Here is an 18,877-nt window from a genome sequence, read left to right on the forward strand (position 1 = left end):
GATAACTCTAAACTGCTTTAGAGTTCAACTTTTTAAAATTAGAATTACCTTAAAGTCTCAAACTCAGTCCTAAATTTCCTCACAAGTATCTGAATTAAACAAACTAAATTCATAATCCCTTTTCTCACATGAAAGTGAGTAGACCTTGAATTTAATTAGTGAAAACTAACTATTATATATATATATATATATATATAAAGGAGTTAGCACACATTTATTCCGCAATCAAAGCTATTTTTGCTAAATTTTGTGTTTTTGCAAAAAATATATTACTAAAAGACCTTTGCTCAAAGTTAGTTTGCTATATACCCTTTTTGGAACTTGAGATTAACTCGAGTTTCAAGCAGTGGCGAAGCCAGAATTTTAGTTTGGGGGGCAAGATTAAATATAAAGGTACATGTAAATTATATTTTGTTCTCGTATTTTTTCAATTTTTTTTCATGCCTAATGTAAGAGTTGAAATTTAATAGTTACTGATATCCTTAAGGTATTCTAAATTCTAAGGTGATTATAAGTTTAAGTAAATATTTTAAACAAGTAAAACACATAAACATGAATGAAAAAAAGGTAAATTAACAGAGAAATTTTCATGCTAAATCTATATTAGGGAACAAAAAATGGTGATCCAACTTTTTTAAATCTCTTATTTATTTTGCTACATTTACTTACAGCCTGCTTATGATTAGTATATCATAAAGGAAAGAAGCAATTTTGACTTAATAACATTAGAAATATTATTAAAAAAGAAAAGAATACATCTAGGTGTATAATACAAAAAATAGTAGAGATAATAACTAATGTGTGACAACAAATACATAACTGAGTTTGATGTGGGGCTTAGGATGGGATCGGGGGGCAATTGCCCCTTCTTGACCCCCTTAATTCCGCCCCTAGTTTCAAGTCAAAATCAAGTTTAACAAATTCAAGTTTCAAACAGATAAATTCTCATGTGGATCGTCTGATGTGGTATTTTCAATTAGACGATCCATGCAAGTGGCTATCTACTTGAAACTCGAGCGTGCTAACAAAAGAGGCTAAGTAACAAATTAACTTTGGGCGTAGGCTTTCCACTAATATATTCTTTTGCAAAAATTTAATATTTGGCAAACAATGCCCACTATCCAAGTATACAAACACAATAGTATACACCCTAAAAACGACGCCGCTTTAAGATATTCCATCGCCAGCTCCAAATAGGCAAATACCACAACGCAATACAATACATACAAGCAACATTCGCAAGAAAATTCGATTCCCTTCAAAACCCTTTTCTTTCTCTGACTTTTATTTTTATTTATTTTTTTCTATTTCAAAATTTATTTTTATTCTTTCTCACAGTCCCTTCTCAGTTCTCACAGCCACACCAATTTCAACAGGTTCGAATTTCTTCTATTTATTTTAATCTTTTTTATTTAATTGTTTTATTTAATATTTGTTGTGAATTATAACATATGTAGATGTATTATAAGTGAATTAGGGTTTTCAAAGATTGTGAATTTCGAATTTTTTGTTGTTGTTGTTGTTGTTGGGTTGGTAATTTTGTGTTTGGATACCGAGAAAACAGAGGGGAAAGTTTGCTCATTTATGTGCGTGTGTGTGTGTTTTTAGGGATCTTTAATTCAATGGAATCAAATAATTCGAATTCTATGAGAGCAGTAGTAGGTTTGGATGGTGCTGAAATTAGTGGATTTTTTGGTCCTCTAGGTCACAAACTCAAAGTGCTTTTGAGGGTTGGTAGCTAGAACCAGTAGATTCTCTTATGGATCTAGGTCTCAAATTCAAAGCGAATATATATAATTATGTATGCATGTTTATGGGGGGTTTTTCATGATTTTAGGATTGGTAGCTTGAATCAATAGGTTCTCTTATGGATCTAGGTCTTAAACTCAAATTGAATTTATATGTATGTATGTATGTTTAGGTTTTTCGTGCTTATAAGGATTGGTAGTTAGAATTGATAGATTCTTATGGGTATATTAAATTTTGAGCTTCCAACAGGATTAATAGGAGGTAGGTTGGTTTGGAAGTTCAATTGCAACTATGAGTTTGATGTGGGTTCTTTTAATGAGATTTCCAGAGGTTCTTGTTACGTTTTAGTTGGGTTTTTTATGGAAGAGCATTTGGTATAGTAAAGTTGCCTTTTTTCTTTTTCTTGGATGTGCCTTGGGAAATATTTTTTTGGCGGATATGTGCGTGTTTTGATGTAAATTCAATTGTGTGATTTATTTTAAGTGTGCTTGTAGTTAATTACATTATTAGGGTGCATATATGATTGTGCAATTATAGAAAGACTCATTTTATTTAAGCTTGATTGAGAGTGGTAAATTTTGTAAAATGCTATAGCTGTATTATACCAGTATTTTGTAAACCTAAACATCCCACTTTCCCCTTTTCTTTTTGGTGTTTTTTAGGTTAATTTGGTATGGCAGGAAGAAACCGTGGTCCCCGTGAAGCATTTAATGATCGTCGTGGTTACCCACCTGAGGGACCTTTCATCCGGGGTCCTCCAATGCCGAGGCCTCCTCCTCATCCTGCTTTATTGGAGGAAGAGCTTGAAATGCAGCACACTGAGATCCGAAGGCTCTTGGGTGATAATCGAAGGCTGGTTGAAGACCGTATGGCACTGCATCGTGAACTTGGCGCTACCAAGGAGGAACTTCACCGCATGAATCTCATCATTGCTGACATTCGTGCAGAACAAGAAATGCGCTCTAGGGAGCTTAGGGAGAAAACCATGAAGCTTGAGGCTGATCTTCGAGCTACTGAACCATTGAAAAATGAGGCTGTACAACTTCGCTCAGAAGTTCAAAAGCTGAATAGCCTTAGGCAGGAGCTTTCAGGGAAAGTTCAGAGCCTCACACAAGACCTTTCAAAATTGCAAGCTGATAATCAACATATTCCTCATTTAAGGGTAGAGATTGATGGGCTGCACCAGGAGGTTATGCATACTAGGTCTGTGCTTTAGGCTACCTATGAAGCTTTCTTTTCTCATCCTAAAGCCTATTGTAGTATGTAAACTTTTAGCTTGAACTTTGCATATTAATTGAAGACTTTTTTTCTGTAGAGCTGCGCTTGATTATGAAAAAAAGGCAAACATTGAGCTGATGGAACAGAGACAGACAATGGAGAAGAACTTGGTTTCCATGGCCCGTGAAGTTGAGAAGCTACGTGCAGAACTTGCAAATGCTGATAGTAGGCCATGGGGTGCTGGTATGATCTTTCTATCTCACCTTTCTCTAGGGACAAGTTAGATTTTTCATTGGATCTTTGGAACTTTATTGTGATAATGTATTACATGCAGTGGTCTCTTTATGGACACCCATATCCTAGTAGATGCATTTTGCACCTATATTTATGGAGAGTCTCAGTTTTAGCCTTTTGTTGTTATTTTTTAGACTTACAAAATAGCCTAGTTGCAATTATTTTCTCATTTATTATATGGGAAGAGACAAAGAGGGTTGGAAATATTGAAACATCTTTGATGAGGAAAACAATGGAGAGTGTGTACATGTTAAGCTTGCAGAGGATAAGTTCTGCAGGAGGAATAATATTGTCTTGTTTCCTATCATGGATGGAGAACTTATTCTTATTACCATAGCCTGGGGTTTCTCCTTACAATTTTTTTTTTTTTTTTTTGCACATTCTCTATGACTTTCCCAATTTCCAGGATCATTATCTTCTTCTATTTTCTGTAATTAACCTGCCTTCGTATATTAAGATTCTCCTTTATATGTGGAAACATCAGATTCCATGTCAGTGTAGCATTGGTTGGTTTAGGTGTCTCTCTCTCTCTCTCTCTCTCTCTAATGCACCTTTTTTTTTCATTTGATTATAAGTCTCTCTTATGCACATACATGCCCAAAGAAATAGATGATGATCCTATTATCTTTCTGTCTTGGGAAGTAGAAATCCTTATAGATTTAGACCTGATGAACTGATTAGCAGTACTTCTCTACAGCCCTTGTATATGGTGGTACCATGCTCAATTTATGTTTGTTTACTTGTATGCTAAGATTGGTTTTTGAGCAGTTGAAGTTAGAGAAACTGGTGTCTTACTATTTTTTGGGAACAACTGTAGTCTATGATTTTTTCACTTTTCGAAACCAAACTTTAATTGTTCTCTTGCTTGGTTAGTGTTTAGAATCATTGTCCAGCTGTCATACAATTCAGAAATTTAGAAAAGCAGGCACATTATATTTGTGACTATTTGGAGTTTCATTGTTGTGTTACACTTTGCTTTCAATATCTTTAATGATTTATGGTTTTTGCAGGTGGACCATATGGGATGAAATTTAGCAGCTCAGACGGCGTTTTCCCTAATCCTTATGGGGATGGATATGGAGCTCATCTGGTATGTGTGTTCACATGATGAGGATTATATTTATTGGGTTTTGTGGTCATTTAATTACCTTATTAGGTTCTTAATGTTTGTTTTGGTTTCTTTATGTTAACTGTTTTGTTTTCTAGGGTGCTGCTGACAAAGGTCCTCTGTATGGTCCGGGTCCAGCTGCATGGGGAGGACCTGAGAAGCCTCGCATGACTCGTCGTTGAGATTTGGGTGATTACTGTTCGAATGGAGCGATGCCTTACCTGTCTCTTTCGATCTCCGTTATCCGAATACATTGTTAGTTATGTGTGCATGCCAAATCAATAGTAATTTATCTGAATACATTCGTAGTCATCCTGATCTAGCGTTTATAAGGTTTTAATGTTGCTTTAAAGTATAGTATTGGAACAACTGGTTCTATCTTTTGCTGATAGTTTCTGTCTTCTTATTACCATTATAAATTGTCTTGTTGAATTCTCTTCTTTTTTCTGGGAACTTTTTGTTGATTAATTTTATTTTTATTTGTTGTCTATAAGCTTATTATTTTGGAATTTTGTGGTATTGTATCACAAATATATGAATTTCAAATTTTGGCTGTATTTGGTGTGTCTGGAGGAATTCTATAAGAATCATATGGAAATGGACAGGAAAGATACGTCATGTTGCCTGACTGCAGACAAATAATCTGATCTGCTGTTGTAGTTGATTCTTTGTTTTGAAGTTCTAATGTGATTTATGGTGTGCATCATGGACAATGCATTTGAGGTGTTATCAACTTGTGATTTGGTATTTGGTTTATTAGGTGTGATTTGTTTTTTTCCTTGGAAGTCTGTACTGAAGATATTAAGTAATGCTTCCTGGACCTTGGAGGAGAGTGCCTGTTATATTGTTATGCATGTCATTCTCTTTGGGAAAATAGAATCCGGAGTTCATATTCATTTGGATATTATAGAGTTAGATTGACATTTTTTCATTATAGAAAATGAACAGATCTTATTGCCATGGGATCAGATTATTTGAAACACTTTTTGCACTGGGAGTGCTCATGTACTGTGGCTTCCCATTAACAACTGCCTTTTCTAGATATGCAGTTCAAGCATGTGTTGAGCGTACTACACTAATCAGGAACAGTGATTTCAGAATGACATGTATCTCGAAGTGCAATGTTTATAAATAAATGTTTAACAAGCCCAGGAACAATCTTTTGGTTGGATTGCTAGGAAATAATGTTTTGGAGATATTCAAGCTTCTATCATCTGTAGATTTGGTGATTAGGAGTCAATTTCCATATGTTTTTGTGAATTTTTGATCCTTGGATGAAATTTGTAGCACTGTTTTAGTATCTTAAATATGTCACTGCAGTGGATTTTAGCGGTTGCACAGCTAGGTAAACCAAACCTCTCTCTTTTGTTTAGATTGTATATTGAATACAAAGTAATTGTCCCTTGCATTTATTGTTAGTCAAAACCCATTTACTTAAGGTAGCTTTAGAAGAATCAATGGTGGGAGTGTTTTCGGCTTATCTAAAGTGGCAATCTTTTTAGTAATTCTTTGGTGTAATGTTGGATTTCTGTTTTTGCCTTTTATGATTATCCGTCATCCATGGGGTGGTGTTGTGTGGTTAGCATGAGCTGACAGTGTACCAAAGGGCACTAAACTTTATGGTACTATGGTACTAAGTTCCATGGGGTTTGATTAAAGCTGTTTTGGATGGAGAAGATTTAATTCTATGCATGCTTTATACCGTTCTCTGTTATTGATCCTGACAGTTTAAATAGCCAATAGGTTTTATACAATTCCAAAGATGAGTGAGGTTTAGCGGGATATGAAATTCTTTATGACTGATCAAATTTAGTCTGGAAATGGAACTTTGTACCCAAAATGGAAGATGGAGCATGCTTCTAAATTTAGCTAGTTTTATTGGAAGCAGATTTTAAGGTTATGAAGGATTGGTTGGATCCGGATGATATTGGATGTAGGATGGCACAATGGAGGTTGAATATGTATATCCATAGAAAAGGAGGTAGATTTTCGTGGACAGCCTTCTCATGAATGCTCTTCTGTCATGGTATATTCCCTCTTTCCCTCTACAAACAGGTGTTGAAATCCAGGAGTTGCAGTTCAGCTATCTTGTGTCATTGCGAAGTTTCTCATTCTTTATTTGTATTGTAATCCTTTAAACTCTTTCAGTGGTCAAAATATTCTGGCCACTTCCATGATAAAGAAGTTGCTCCAAGCATTGAAATGACCCTGGAATATCTGAAGAAATGATGGTGACCATGCCATGTGACAAGAAGCCATGCTGATTTGAACTTCATAGGCAAGTATTTTGTCTCTTTTCAATGGTTGTATGGGTCTGGAATTTTACATTTTGTTTTTCTAACTAGACTTTGTAACTGGCATTAAATAATGCTCATGGGTCCCTTTGATATCCTAAGTTTAAGGTTTATATGTTGCTTTATTCTAGAACTCTACTCTCAAGCAGGCTCTAGGTTTTTGTTCAATCTTTTGGTCTCTCTTAGTATGATATTTTAGCCTGTATAATTGCTATATACCTATTGAATCTCTCATGGAATGGGGATCAACCTTGTAATGAACTTCACCAACCATTTCATGCTACGTTCTGTGCTTGCTCCTCATCTTGCTATTTTTTAGCCTGTGTGGTCATCAGTTTCACTATGGACCTGTAAAGATACCTTCAGTTTGTTTTTGTGCCATGTCATGAGATGAGACTAAGGCGATGTTATTAGGTTTTGAGAAGTTAGTCTTTAATCTATTAAGTATTAGAATCGGAATAGCAGCTGACACATTGCTTCTTTAGAATAATATGATATATTGGTTGGTTGTGTAAATTGTTGGATTCTTAGATATTTAGAGATTTTAGTGATCATTTGAAATCTTATAAAAGGGCTTTTTTATATTTGAACTTATTTCTGGGAGTTCGAAAAGTAGTGTATGTTTGAAGGAGAAATGTTGTGACTTTTCTGGGGTAGTCAGGAAGGTCATTGTCTTACAAGGACTCTTCTGGATGGGTATGGCACAGTGTAGATTCTGAGATTAGAATGGAAGACTAGGGTGACTTTGATGGTTTATATAATGGCCTTATGTTTCACATTGGTTCTCCTATTTCATTTAGATCCTTTAACAGTACTGTTGGAGTTATTTAAAATGGAAGATGTCTCTTTGAAGATGTCCATTTGATTTTTATCTTATTGGTGGAGACATCTCAGGTGAGGTTTCTTTCTCTCTAAGTTTGCATCAAGAATTAGCATTAAGTCCATATATCTTGCACTTGTGATGGATAAGCTCACTAAATCAATTCAAGAGGAAGTTCCTTGGTATATGCTTTTTTTAGATGATATTGTTTTTGTAGATGAAACTAAACATGAAGTTAATGTTAAGTTAGAAATTTGACATGATGATTTAGAATCTGAAGGCGTATGATTAAGTTGGATTAAAACAAAGTACATGGAATGTAAATTAAGTAAAAGTAGAAACAAAGACGAAGGGGCTATAAGACTTGATGATCAAGAGAAAGCAAAGAACAAGTACTTTAATATCTTGGACCATTTATTGATAAAGATGGAAAGATTGAATTATCGGACAAGAGCATGGTGGATGAAGTGGAGAAACACATCATGAGTATGGTGTGATCCTAGAATTCCTATTAAGTTAAAAGGAAAAATTTATAAGACTTATAAGATCAACTAGATTAAATTGCAATAAATCTTGGGCTGTTATGAAGCAAGAAGCAACATATTCATAAATGAGTACAGCTGAAATAGCTGGAAAGCGAACGTTAGATAAATATGTCAAAATACAAGAAAAAATAGGATTTGAAATGAGGAAATTCTCTTATAGATATGGGTGGCTCCTATTGATAGAAAGATGAGCAAGACTCACTTGAAATGGGTTGATCATTTTATGACAAGAGTAAGTAAGAAAGTAACAAAGAGTATGACTTCAGATTGAATAGAATTGTGAAAAAGAATACGCATGGTTGACCCTGAGTAGTCTGTCCAAGATCATAGCTGACCCTAAAATTTTGGGATTAAGGCTTGGTTGTTGTTATTTTGGTGGCTGGAGAAAGCATCAATGAATTGCTCTAGTTGCCTGGAGTAAGCAGCTGCGATAGGAGCAGAAAACATTCTGTGCAAGTTTTTGTCACAGGTGCCTTGAGATCGTTCCAGTTTTATCGAATGCATGAGCCTACTTCTTTAATGAAAGAAATGACTGAATGAGGAAATTAAGATCATAATTTTTGTGTGGTGTACAGCTGTTGTTCAGCACACAGACCTTAAATATTGGTAAGAGAGTGCTTTCTGAGTATACATCCCCATTACATTGACTTGATCCCTTAGGTAGCTCAACTGTAAACTTATAGCTTGTTATAGTTTGATTTTTTTTCCTGTTTGGAATGGTGGTGTAGCATTGTTGCTTCCTAGTCTGCTGGCAATTTGCAATTCTTTTTCTGGTGTAATAAGTGCAATGTTGTTTTGAAGACAGAAATGCTTTTCCGAAGGGTAAATTAATAGGGGAGTGGCTTCATATGGTAACCATGTATTTGTCTCATCAATGTGATCTAAGTAAAATTATATGCATAAAGCAGTTTTTTCAATATACATCTTTTTTACTTATCAAAAAAAAGGAACGAGGAAAAGTTAGCATTTGGTATTAGAAATATTGATGGGTCCTTGAGGCTCTTTGCATTGTTGGACACTTATGGCCTGCTGACATGATTCAGACAATTCAGTATAAATTTAAGCTGTTAGTATTACTGCTGGTATTAAGCATGGGGTGTTGTGCGATTGTCTGGCTGCCAAGTTGGCTGCAATATCATTTGTTATGTTGTACTTCTATAATATATTTTTGTGAAATATATTTGATGGTTACATAAACTTGTAACATGTTTGTTACATTTGTTCTCTTATATATGTATTTGTATATCTTGATATTGCCAATTTGTTGATTTTGACTAATTTTATTCATATTGTGTTCTGCAGATGGTATGTTGGTGCCTTTTGTGGATGATTAAAAAAGAGAGAGAGAGAAAAGGATGTCACATGAACTTATCCAGTGCCTGGCTAAAGGAAATTCATGTTTGGTGTTGCAGTTGTAGGGTTGAAAGCAATTTTCATGTGTTATTGCCCCCTTACGGAGGTGTTCTGCAAGGTGCTGAAAACCCTTTTAGTGAGAAGCATTCCATTTTGACCACATTTCTGGAGAAGCAGCAATTAGCTGCTTCTGAAAATTGCTAGTCTTAATGAATTTTCTTGAGACCCCAGTTTCACCTTCGTCCTTTTTCATTAAATCCCACACAATTACCTACATAATACCCTGTTCTTCCACCGTCCCTTATTTTTCCCATCGCCAGCATCCTTTTTGTGCGTGCACTGTTACTGATCCCACCGCTTCATTTCTATATTTCAATGCCATAGAATGAAAAACTCCTTTGCAAGAATATGTCAAAACATTCTGAAGATTTGATTTCCTAGCTTGTTAGTGGAATCTGTATTATTTCTGAATCCAATGTGATACTGGAGTTGATCATAAACATGAGTTGTTATTTTATTCTGAAGTTAGAGATGGTTCAAGAAGGGAAGAGCACCGGTAGCAATAGTATTGACTATTGAGCCAAAAAGACAGCAATGGTGATACCAGCTAGTGCTGTTGTAAGTTGGGAGTGTTTCAATTGGTATTGAGGAGGTCAGGCCCTTGGGTGTGGTTTTGACGATGAGAGGTTTGCATGGGTGATCAGGCTGTTCAGGCACTTGGCTATGGTAGCTATGGTTCCTGACATTGCTGTCTGCTTTTGTTGGGCTTAGTTTTTGCGGATCTTGAACTTAGCAGAGGTATTGGGAAGCTTGGGTTGGGGGGCTAATTTAAAAGAAAAGAGATGGGCTTCAGTGGTTACCATTGGCGGAAGAATATTGGTAAATGTTGTTTGTTTTATAAGTGGTTCACTCTTTAAAACTGATCGAGTCAATTTAGATTAAATAAATTATACAAATTCCTGGTCTATTTTTTTTTAGCACATTTGTTTTTCAATTGGAAAAATTTTATTTTATGAGATTGAGAGATTACAATAATGCTAATATCACACTTTGCCACAACTGTCTTGCTTAACAGGCCATGATTAGTTGTCTATCACTATCAAATGAACCTACCATTTCTTCTTTACTACTCACGGTTATGGCATGTGTGGTAATTGAAGAGATTATGCTAAATTGTCAATAAGTTGTTTTAGAAGGGAATATTATTAGGGATGACAAAAGGACAAGATAAAATCAAATCATCCATCCCTAAGGGTGTGTTTGTTTGGAGATAAAGTAAGGTAGATTGAAAACTTGGGAGAGAAAATAAGAAAGAAAACTTTTTTGGATTGTATTTAGTTGGGTGGGGAGGAAGGAAAATAAATGGTAAAGTTTGGGTGTTTTCTCCATAAGTCCACTAAAAAGTTATTATTATTATTATTATTATTATTATTATTTTTTTTTTTTTTTTCAAAATGGAGAGAAAACTAAAGAGAGAAAATGAGGCTGCTTAATGGACAATGCCCTTGTCCAGTTACTTCTTTTTTTTTTTTTTCTTTGGTTCTGGCCCTTTTGGGCACATTACCTCTTTCTTCTTCTTTTTTTTCTTTTCTTTCCTGGACGTTGCTTCTTTTTTTTTCCTGGCTGTGGGTGTGATAGTTGTTTTGTTTGGGTTTGACCGGACATGATTTTTTTTATAAAAAAAAAATAATAAATTGGGTGATTTTTTTGTTGTTGTTTTAATTGGCCATAATTTTTTAACAATGATGTATGAATAAATTTATACAAAATCACTTTTTTCACCGCTCCATTTTTCCACTTCTAACCAAAAAAAAAAGAGAGAAATTAAAATCTTTTCTAACCTTTGACTTTTCCATCCTCCTACCATTTCTATCTTTCCACTTTTTCACCCCTCCAACCAAACGGACCCTAAAAGGGAGTGATATTGCCTCAAACTTGTCTTGCCTCGTTGGTTGGGGAAACCTGTCTTGTCTTATCCTTGTCCTGCAAGACTAAGCCTTAGCAAGACCAGAAAGAAAAAAAGAAAAAATCCTAACTGTCCTGTATTTGATTTTACGTCATAAAATTCTCTTGCCACAACATCTTCCACTTCTTTGCTGCCATCACATATTCCACTGTGTGATATGAGAGAGAGAGAGAGAGAGAGAGTACTTACAGTTTTGTGTGGAAAAAATATAGATTGAATGGGGAAAATTATATCAAATTTATACAAAATAAAATGGGTAGAAGAAGAGTCAAAATATAAGAAAGAAGAATGAAGTGTAACGGTAAAGTAGTGAAGAGATAAAGAGGCAAAAAGGAAAAGAAAATGTTGGAAGAAGTGTAACAGTAGATGTGAACTAGTAGGGAGAAGAAGAATTTTTGTTTTATAAATTTTAAGAATAGGGGGAAGAAAAGTTTAAATAGAGAAAAAATATAAAAAATAAATGGATGATGGGACTGCTGATGTGGCTCAACAAAAGCGTAACAACAATAAATGCTATGCTTCAGCTTTTAAATATACTAATTGCAGACCTGTGCAATGCATGAGAAAATTTGACGTCATGTTCTTTTTTGCTAAGTAAAGAATGAGAATAGTAATTGAGAATTATAAGTAATAGTCTTAAACTCATCTCACAATAATGTGATTACATTGTAAATATGAGGACGTGGATCCCAAGTCTAATTTAAACGGGCAACCAAGGTTATTTCTGAGGATACACCTCGGACGTCAAGGATGAGCACTAGCTGTGTGAGGTGCATGAAATTAAAACATCAAATAGGAAAGAAGGCAAACTTGGCACAGAACACAAGAAGGATGAAGGATGAAGGGTGTACAAGCCATCCCCTCCGCATTAAATATAAGACAACCACTCCCCTGATCGTATTAATGAGGAAATGACCATGAATAGTGGTGGGCCATTGTCCGAGTCATTTTTGGATCATGGATCAAATTGTGCCCTTACAGTAAATATATAATATATTTTATGCAAGTAAAGAAGTCTATATCTTGATTTTTTGTATAAATATATATATTTTTGGCAAGTAAACATGTTGCAATTTACTTTCAATTATTATATATGACAAAATATTTTGTAATACGTTATAATTGACCTCAATCAATCAATAAATAACATAAAAGGGGTAGGGAAAGCAAACGTATTCATGGTATAATTGTTTATATATGTCCATATTTGTTTTTGTATATATTAATACTCTTGATTTCTATAATTTTTATGTAGCAATTGTGTCTTGTTTGATCTCTCCCAGGTTTTCAGCTTTAGTCCAACTCACAGTATATAAACCAATGATCATGAAAAAGAACCTAGCAAGATGAAGTCAAACACTATACTTATTGGTTTTAAGAGAGATTAAAAGAGAACATATATAAATATAAAAATTATGTAGGGGGAGGGGAAAAGGTATATACAATACATAAGTATTGAGGGAACGGAAGGTTGGGGAAGACTAAGAGACTTTATATGTTTTGGTAATTGAAAAATGTATTTATAATTGGTAAATTATATATATATATATATATATATATATAAAACTTATCAAATCCAATGTGGTAATATAATAGTAAGTTTGAATAAAGGACTATTGGGCTACCATATAATTATGAAAAATTTGAGACTTTCCATATTCTTTATTTTTTTTTTCCCAAAACTTTTTATCAGAGAAAATAATTTCCTTCATAAATGAGAATTATATGGTTTTTTTTTTTATTTTTTATATTTTATTTTATTTTTTCAATTAGATAGAAGAAATATGTAGGTACTCCCCCCCCCCCCCATACACCCAAATTATACCAGAAGAGAAATTGTATGTAGAAATTAATTGTTTTAACTCTTGAATTTTAGGTTACTTCCACCCCCCTCCCCTCCCCTCCTCTCCCAAAGAAAAAAAGATTATAACTATATAAAGCTAAGTTATAATCCCAAATACAAAGAAAAAGAGGAACATCATTCAGTCCATACCTATTGATCATAGTATTATGTTTCCTCTTCCAAGTTATCCCAAGAACTAAGAAGTTAGAAATTTGCATATATTTAGATGAGATTAAAATAACATTAGCAAGAATTTATGTAGAATTTAGTTTAAAAATTATAAAGCCATTTAGAAAATAAAATAAACAAATGGGAGGAAAATGATCATGTACTAAATCAATAAAACGCATTCTAATTCTTAATTTTGATGTTATAACTAAATAATATATTAATAAAAAAAATAAAAAAAATATCGTCTATACATATTCATCTTGGGTGGTTTAATTTTAATAGTTGATAGATGCAGTTATGTAAAGAAAAATTGTAAACATGAATACAAAAAAATAGATTATCAATTGAAAATTCAAAAAAGAAAAAAGAAAAAAGAAAAAAAGATACATGGTATTTACAACCCTGGAAAAGTAAATCTAGTATAAACCTTTACATCGTAATTTTTCAAAAAAAGAAAAAGAAAAAAGAAAAAAACCATATAAAGCTAAGTTATAATCCCAAATACAAAGAAAAAGAGGACCATACGGTCCATACCTATCAATCATAGTATTTTGTTTCCGCTTCCAAGTTATCCTAAGAAGTTAAAAATTAGCATAAATTTAGATGAGATTAAAAGAAAATTAGCAAGAATTTATGTAGTATTTAATTAAAAAAAATTACAAAGCCATTTAGAAAATAAAATTAAAAATTGGGAGGCAAATGGTCATGTACTAAAACAATAAAATGCATTCCAATTCTTTAGATACAAACAATTTTAATGGGTAAAACACAATTATGTAAAGCAAAATTGTAAAGGTGAATACAAAGAAATAGACTATCAATTGGAAATTGAAAAAGAGAAAAAAGAAACATGGTATTTACAACCCCGGAATAGAAAATCTAATACAAACTACAAACCATAAAAATTGTAGCAAAAAAGCAAAGAAGTTCAAGGGAAGAAAAAGAAAAACTGACCTCAATTAGACTTTCCAATTATAGTTGTAATTTTGTGACTTATGGGGTGGAATGAAAGCAATTCAAAATCTATATATATAAATATATATATATATATATATATAATTACCTGAGATCGAGCTATCAACCTCAAATAGATCAACGTCGAGCTGCTCCTCAAGTAGTGCCTGAGATCGAGCTATTAAGGTTGTTCTTGAAAATGACATCGATCTCTTTAGGATCATCATTGCCAAATTGATCAATTCCTACGTTTCCTCATTATGTCAAACATTGATGATGAAGTTACAAATTCTACAAGTATAAGTGCTTGTGAGGTGTGGGGGGCAAAGGTTAGGGTTCAAGTCTTCAAGAGGGAGCTTCACACACATATACACTTAGACTAGAGTAGAATTTCTATCTTGTATATATATATATATATATATATAAAGTTCTAGGAATAAATCATTTAAAATAAAAAAATCACTCCTAATTCTCCAATGTTTCATTTGTTAAATTCATTTTATTTTTTCTTTTAAAAATCATTCTTTTTTTTTTCAATGTTTTGACGTGGATTTTATTATGTGGATGCGGTTTTTAAAATAACAATTAAAATATTTTATTATTATTTAGTAGCCATGTAGGCATAAAGTGTGCCAATTGTGTAATTCGTTAATCACGTAAGCATTTTCTGTTAGTGAGTTAATGGTAGGTTCCAAATTGACTTCAAGTTGAAAATAACAAGGACCAAATTGATTGTTACCAAAATATAAGGACCAAATTGACCGTAACCCCAAAATGTAAGGACCAAAATTGTATTTTCACCAAAAAATTATATCACTAGGTTTTAAATCAAAGGGAGACAATTGAATGTTTTGATGGCAAGAAAAGCCGTTTGTTCGATAAGAAGATGATAAGTCAGAGAGAGAGAGAGAGAGAGAGAGAGAGAGAGAGAGAGAGAGAGAAGGATTGATTGCTGAATTGAAAGCCATTTGGATTTAATGGGAAAGTCATTAATAGTATAAACATTAGCCGTTTATTTGATGGGAAGATGATGAGTTGAGAGGGAGAAAATGGGATTGATTAAAGAGAATGTGTGAAAGTGAAAATGCTAAGCTAGGCTCTTCTTCAACTGCTAATAACAGTAACAAATATCTGGTGCATCTAATTTAGTTCTTCAATATTCCACATAAAATTCAGTGTTTTTGGTGGACAGCTTGCCATCAAATCCTACCTACACGGACAAAACTCTTTGAAATAGGCATTATTTCCACCTATTTAGTGTGGGATGTGTTCAGGGGATCCAGAAATTGAGCATCATTTACTGTGAAGCTGCACTTTTGAGAGATTGGTGTGGCCATTACTTGATGGATTGAGAGATATGCAACTTGGAGGAGATTTATTATTAACTTACATTTAATCAATCTATTAGCCGTATCAGCACTTTTCATATGTTTTTTTTTTTTTTTTTTTGAAAGTGAAGTCATTGTCATTAAATTATAATAAGTCAAAATACAATGCTTCCAACGCTGGTGGGGGAGATTCCTCCAACCACACGATTTCATCCTCAACTCCTTTAGCAAATCTAGCCAAAGAGTGAGCCACTGAGTTGGCTGATTTACTTACACAACTAACTGACACAGCATGCAAACCCGACCAGAGGCAGAGGACGTCTCCATATAGATGACCCAATCGTGACATATTACATCTTGTTCTTGAGGCTTCGAGCGTCTCTGTAACTGTTACGCTATCCCCTTCCAATATCAACTCCGTAAAGCCCGAATCAACTGCAAACTCTAGCGCTTTCCGGCATGCTAGAACTTCCGCCTCCTCACTGTCAAATACCGGTGGGCCCTTCGCAGCTAAGGCAGCCATCACTTCCCCCAGCTCATTGCGAATTACCACTCCGAAACCAGAGGCGTTAATGTCCTTGAAGATTGCCGCATCGAAGTTGAGCTTGAAGCAGTTTCCCGGTGGGGCAGTCCATGTTGCGCTTCTCATAACAGTGGATCGCACCGCCAGAAGTTGTTGTGCGTCCTTGAACTCTTCTAGAAGTTCCCCTGCTCTGCTCGCCAGCCGAGTCGGATCCTGTATACCTCCACCATGTGTGACCGAGTTTCTTTGGTTCCAGAGCACCCAAGCTTGGACAAGAAATAATTCAAACTCTTCCTGCTTAAGTCTGTCCAGTAACTCCGTTGCCAGTTGTAAAACATCCGACTGTCCTCCAATACCTTTCTGCAGCTTCCTAATGCTCACCGCCCAAACCCCCCGAGCAACACCGCATTCCCATAATGCATGGAGTGCTGTTTCCTTTTTCCTTGTACACAGCCCACGGGTGTCATCATCAATAACATGTTTTTGAACCAAATTCTCCCGAGTAGGCAGGATGTTATGAAGCGCGCGCCATCCAAAAACCTTTATCTTATTTGGAATGTGCAGCTTCCATAGTTTGGTCCATACCAGAGATTGCACTCCTGACTGAGAGCTCATACCCCGCCTATCTTCATCCTTCTTGAGTTGTCTAGCAACTTGGTACCCTGTTTTAACAGAGTACTCTCCCTTGTTTGTGTGTAACCAGAAAATTCTGTCAGGGATATTACGACGGCTCAAAGGTATCCGCTTGATGGCTTCAGCATCATCTTTATTAAATATCCGGTCTATAAGGTGGCAATCCCATGTTTTGTCCGACCAATCAATCAACTCACACACCCTCCATTCCCACTCCTCTTCCGTTGGTGGATGAAGCACCCTGTTGGTTATGTAATTCGGGATCCATTTATCCTTCATCACCCTAATATCTGCCCCATCTCCCACTCTCCAGCAGCATCCCTTCTTCAAGATAGGCTGGGCGGCTATTAAGCTCCTCCATACATAGGAGCTGTTGGGTTTGTCCATAGCCTCCAAGAAACTACACCTTGGGAAATATTTTGCTTTGAAGCACCTATAGAGCAGTGATTCCTTTTCTTGTAATAACCTCCATCCTTGCTTAGCGAGCATTGCCAAGTTGAATCTTTGGATATCCCTAAACCCCATGCCACCGTCTCTCTTTGGTTGAGAAAGGAATTCCCAACTCTTCCAAAAGATTTTCCTTTCATTACCCGTTTGACCCCACCAAAATCTTGCACACATGGAGTTGAGCTCGTTACATAATTTCACAGGCAATTGAAATACACCCATAGTATACGTTGGAATAGATTGTGCTACCGCTTTGATTAGCACCTCCTTTCCAGCTTTAGATAACATATTGCCTTTCCATCCCTGTAATTTTTTCCAAACTCTATCTTTTAAGAAAGCAAAATTTTGATATTTTGAGCGTCCTATCAGTGTAGGTAAGCCCAAGTATGTCTCAAACCTGTGAACTTCCTTAACATCCAGCCTACTTTTAATCCAATCCTTCTGTGCACTATCAACGTTGCTACTAAAGAAGATAGAGGATTTTTCAAGGTTAATAAGCTGACCCGAAGCCTTGGCATATAGGTGCAATATGTCCACTACTTCTTTCACCTCATCCTGTGTGGCTCTACAAAATAGCAAGGAATTATCCGCAAATAATAGATGGGAAACCTACATCCTGTGTGGTTAATAAGCACTTTTCATATGTTAGATGACAACAACTACATTGAAACGCATTAAAAAAGAGTAGGAACTAATTGACATAAAATCCTTCTCAAAAAAAAATTGACATAAAATATTTGCAGATGACCCTAATGGAACTTTCAAAAGTGCATTTAAATTTAAAATTAAATGTGTTACATAATGATAATAAAAAACTTTTCTAAAGATTTTTTTTTTTTAATAATATCTGTTCTACCAAATTATTGTTTAATCAATTAACATACGACGTATCAATCGGTATGAAACGGGCATTGCAGTTTTGTGCTGAAGCTGTGGCTTTCGCTCAGTGGAGATGGAGGCCTCTGTTCCGGGCTGATGCCTTTGTTTTTCCCAAATATATATCTAAGAGTGCTAATGACTTGATTGAGGATATTCAACCTATAGCACTAGTTTTTAACCAATTCAAGTTTTGTCATTGCCTCAAGTCTTGTAATCAAGGGGCTGTTGGCTATTGTCCCATGGAAAGGTTGAGAGTTTAGATGGGGAAGAAGATTCTGGGAACTCTAGGTGGATTGCTTTGTTGATGTTGTATGGAAATATGGATTACTAGACAACTACTTTTAAACTTAAATGGATATCTGATTGATGTGGAAGAAAGGCTTAGATGACATCTTGATCACAAATAGTTTATGCATCAGATACAACAACCACTGATCAAACACAAATTTAAGTGTCACAATGCACATAAATCATTCATACATGATACATGCATTTCATTTTCAAACATAATAAAAAAACTATTAAGCAATTGAATACTTAGGTTTATCTGCAAATTTGGTATATTTCATAGGGTCACATGTTCCTGAAAACATTGAGACACAAGTTTACTAGGCACTTGGAAGTGGCAGTACTCTTCTTTATGTTTCATCAGCAACAAATAAGGCAATAGCATATTAGAGCAAGCTCATTGTAGCACTATGGAAAAAAAAAAAAAAAAAAAAAAAGGTCAAACTGCAATGCATGTATGTGTC

General features: G+C 34.8%; 1 protein-coding gene across 2 annotated transcripts; it reads left to right on the forward strand.

Moving 5' to 3' along the window:
• The first annotated feature begins 1,183 nt into the window (after positions 1-1,183).
• On the forward strand, positions 1,184-10,348 carry LOC126725174 (protein FLX-like 3). Of its 2 annotated transcripts, XR_007655337.1 has the most exons (6): positions 1,184-1,376; positions 2,412-2,952; positions 3,065-3,210; positions 4,272-4,351; positions 4,468-4,624; positions 9,331-10,348. XR_007655337.1 is itself a non-coding variant. In XM_050429710.1 (5 exons), exons 2-5 carry the CDS (start codon positions 2,423-2,425, stop codon positions 4,549-4,551), a joined length of 840 nt encoding a protein of 279 aa, XP_050285667.1. In that variant the 5' UTR covers positions 1,184-1,376; positions 2,412-2,422; the 3' UTR covers positions 4,552-4,804. The 2 variants fall into 2 exon arrangements, 1 of the variants encoding a protein (XP_050285667.1); XM_050429710.1 differs by lacking the exon at positions 9,331-10,348 and having other exon boundaries at positions 4,468-4,804.
• Positions 10,349-18,877: the final 8,529 nt, after the last annotated feature.

This window comes from Quercus robur, chromosome 5 (assembly GCF_932294415.1).
Source record: "Quercus robur chromosome 5, dhQueRobu3.1, whole genome shotgun sequence".
Lineage (NCBI taxonomy): Eukaryota > Viridiplantae > Streptophyta > Magnoliopsida > Fagales > Fagaceae > Quercus > Quercus robur.

Bases quoted from the DNA above. Each gene is read 5' to 3' on its own strand.
- LOC126725174 (XM_050429710.1), top strand. From the start codon at position 2,423: ATGGCAGGAAGAAACCGTGGTCCCCGTGAAGCATTTAATGATCGTCGT. The intron at 3,211-4,271 runs GTATGATCTTTC...TGGTTTTTGCAG, and splicing joins TAGTAGGCCATGGGGTGCTG to GTGGACCATATGGGATGAAA. The intron at 4,352-4,467 runs GTATGTGTGTTC...TTTGTTTTCTAG, and splicing joins ATGGATATGGAGCTCATCTG to GGTGCTGCTGACAAAGGTCC.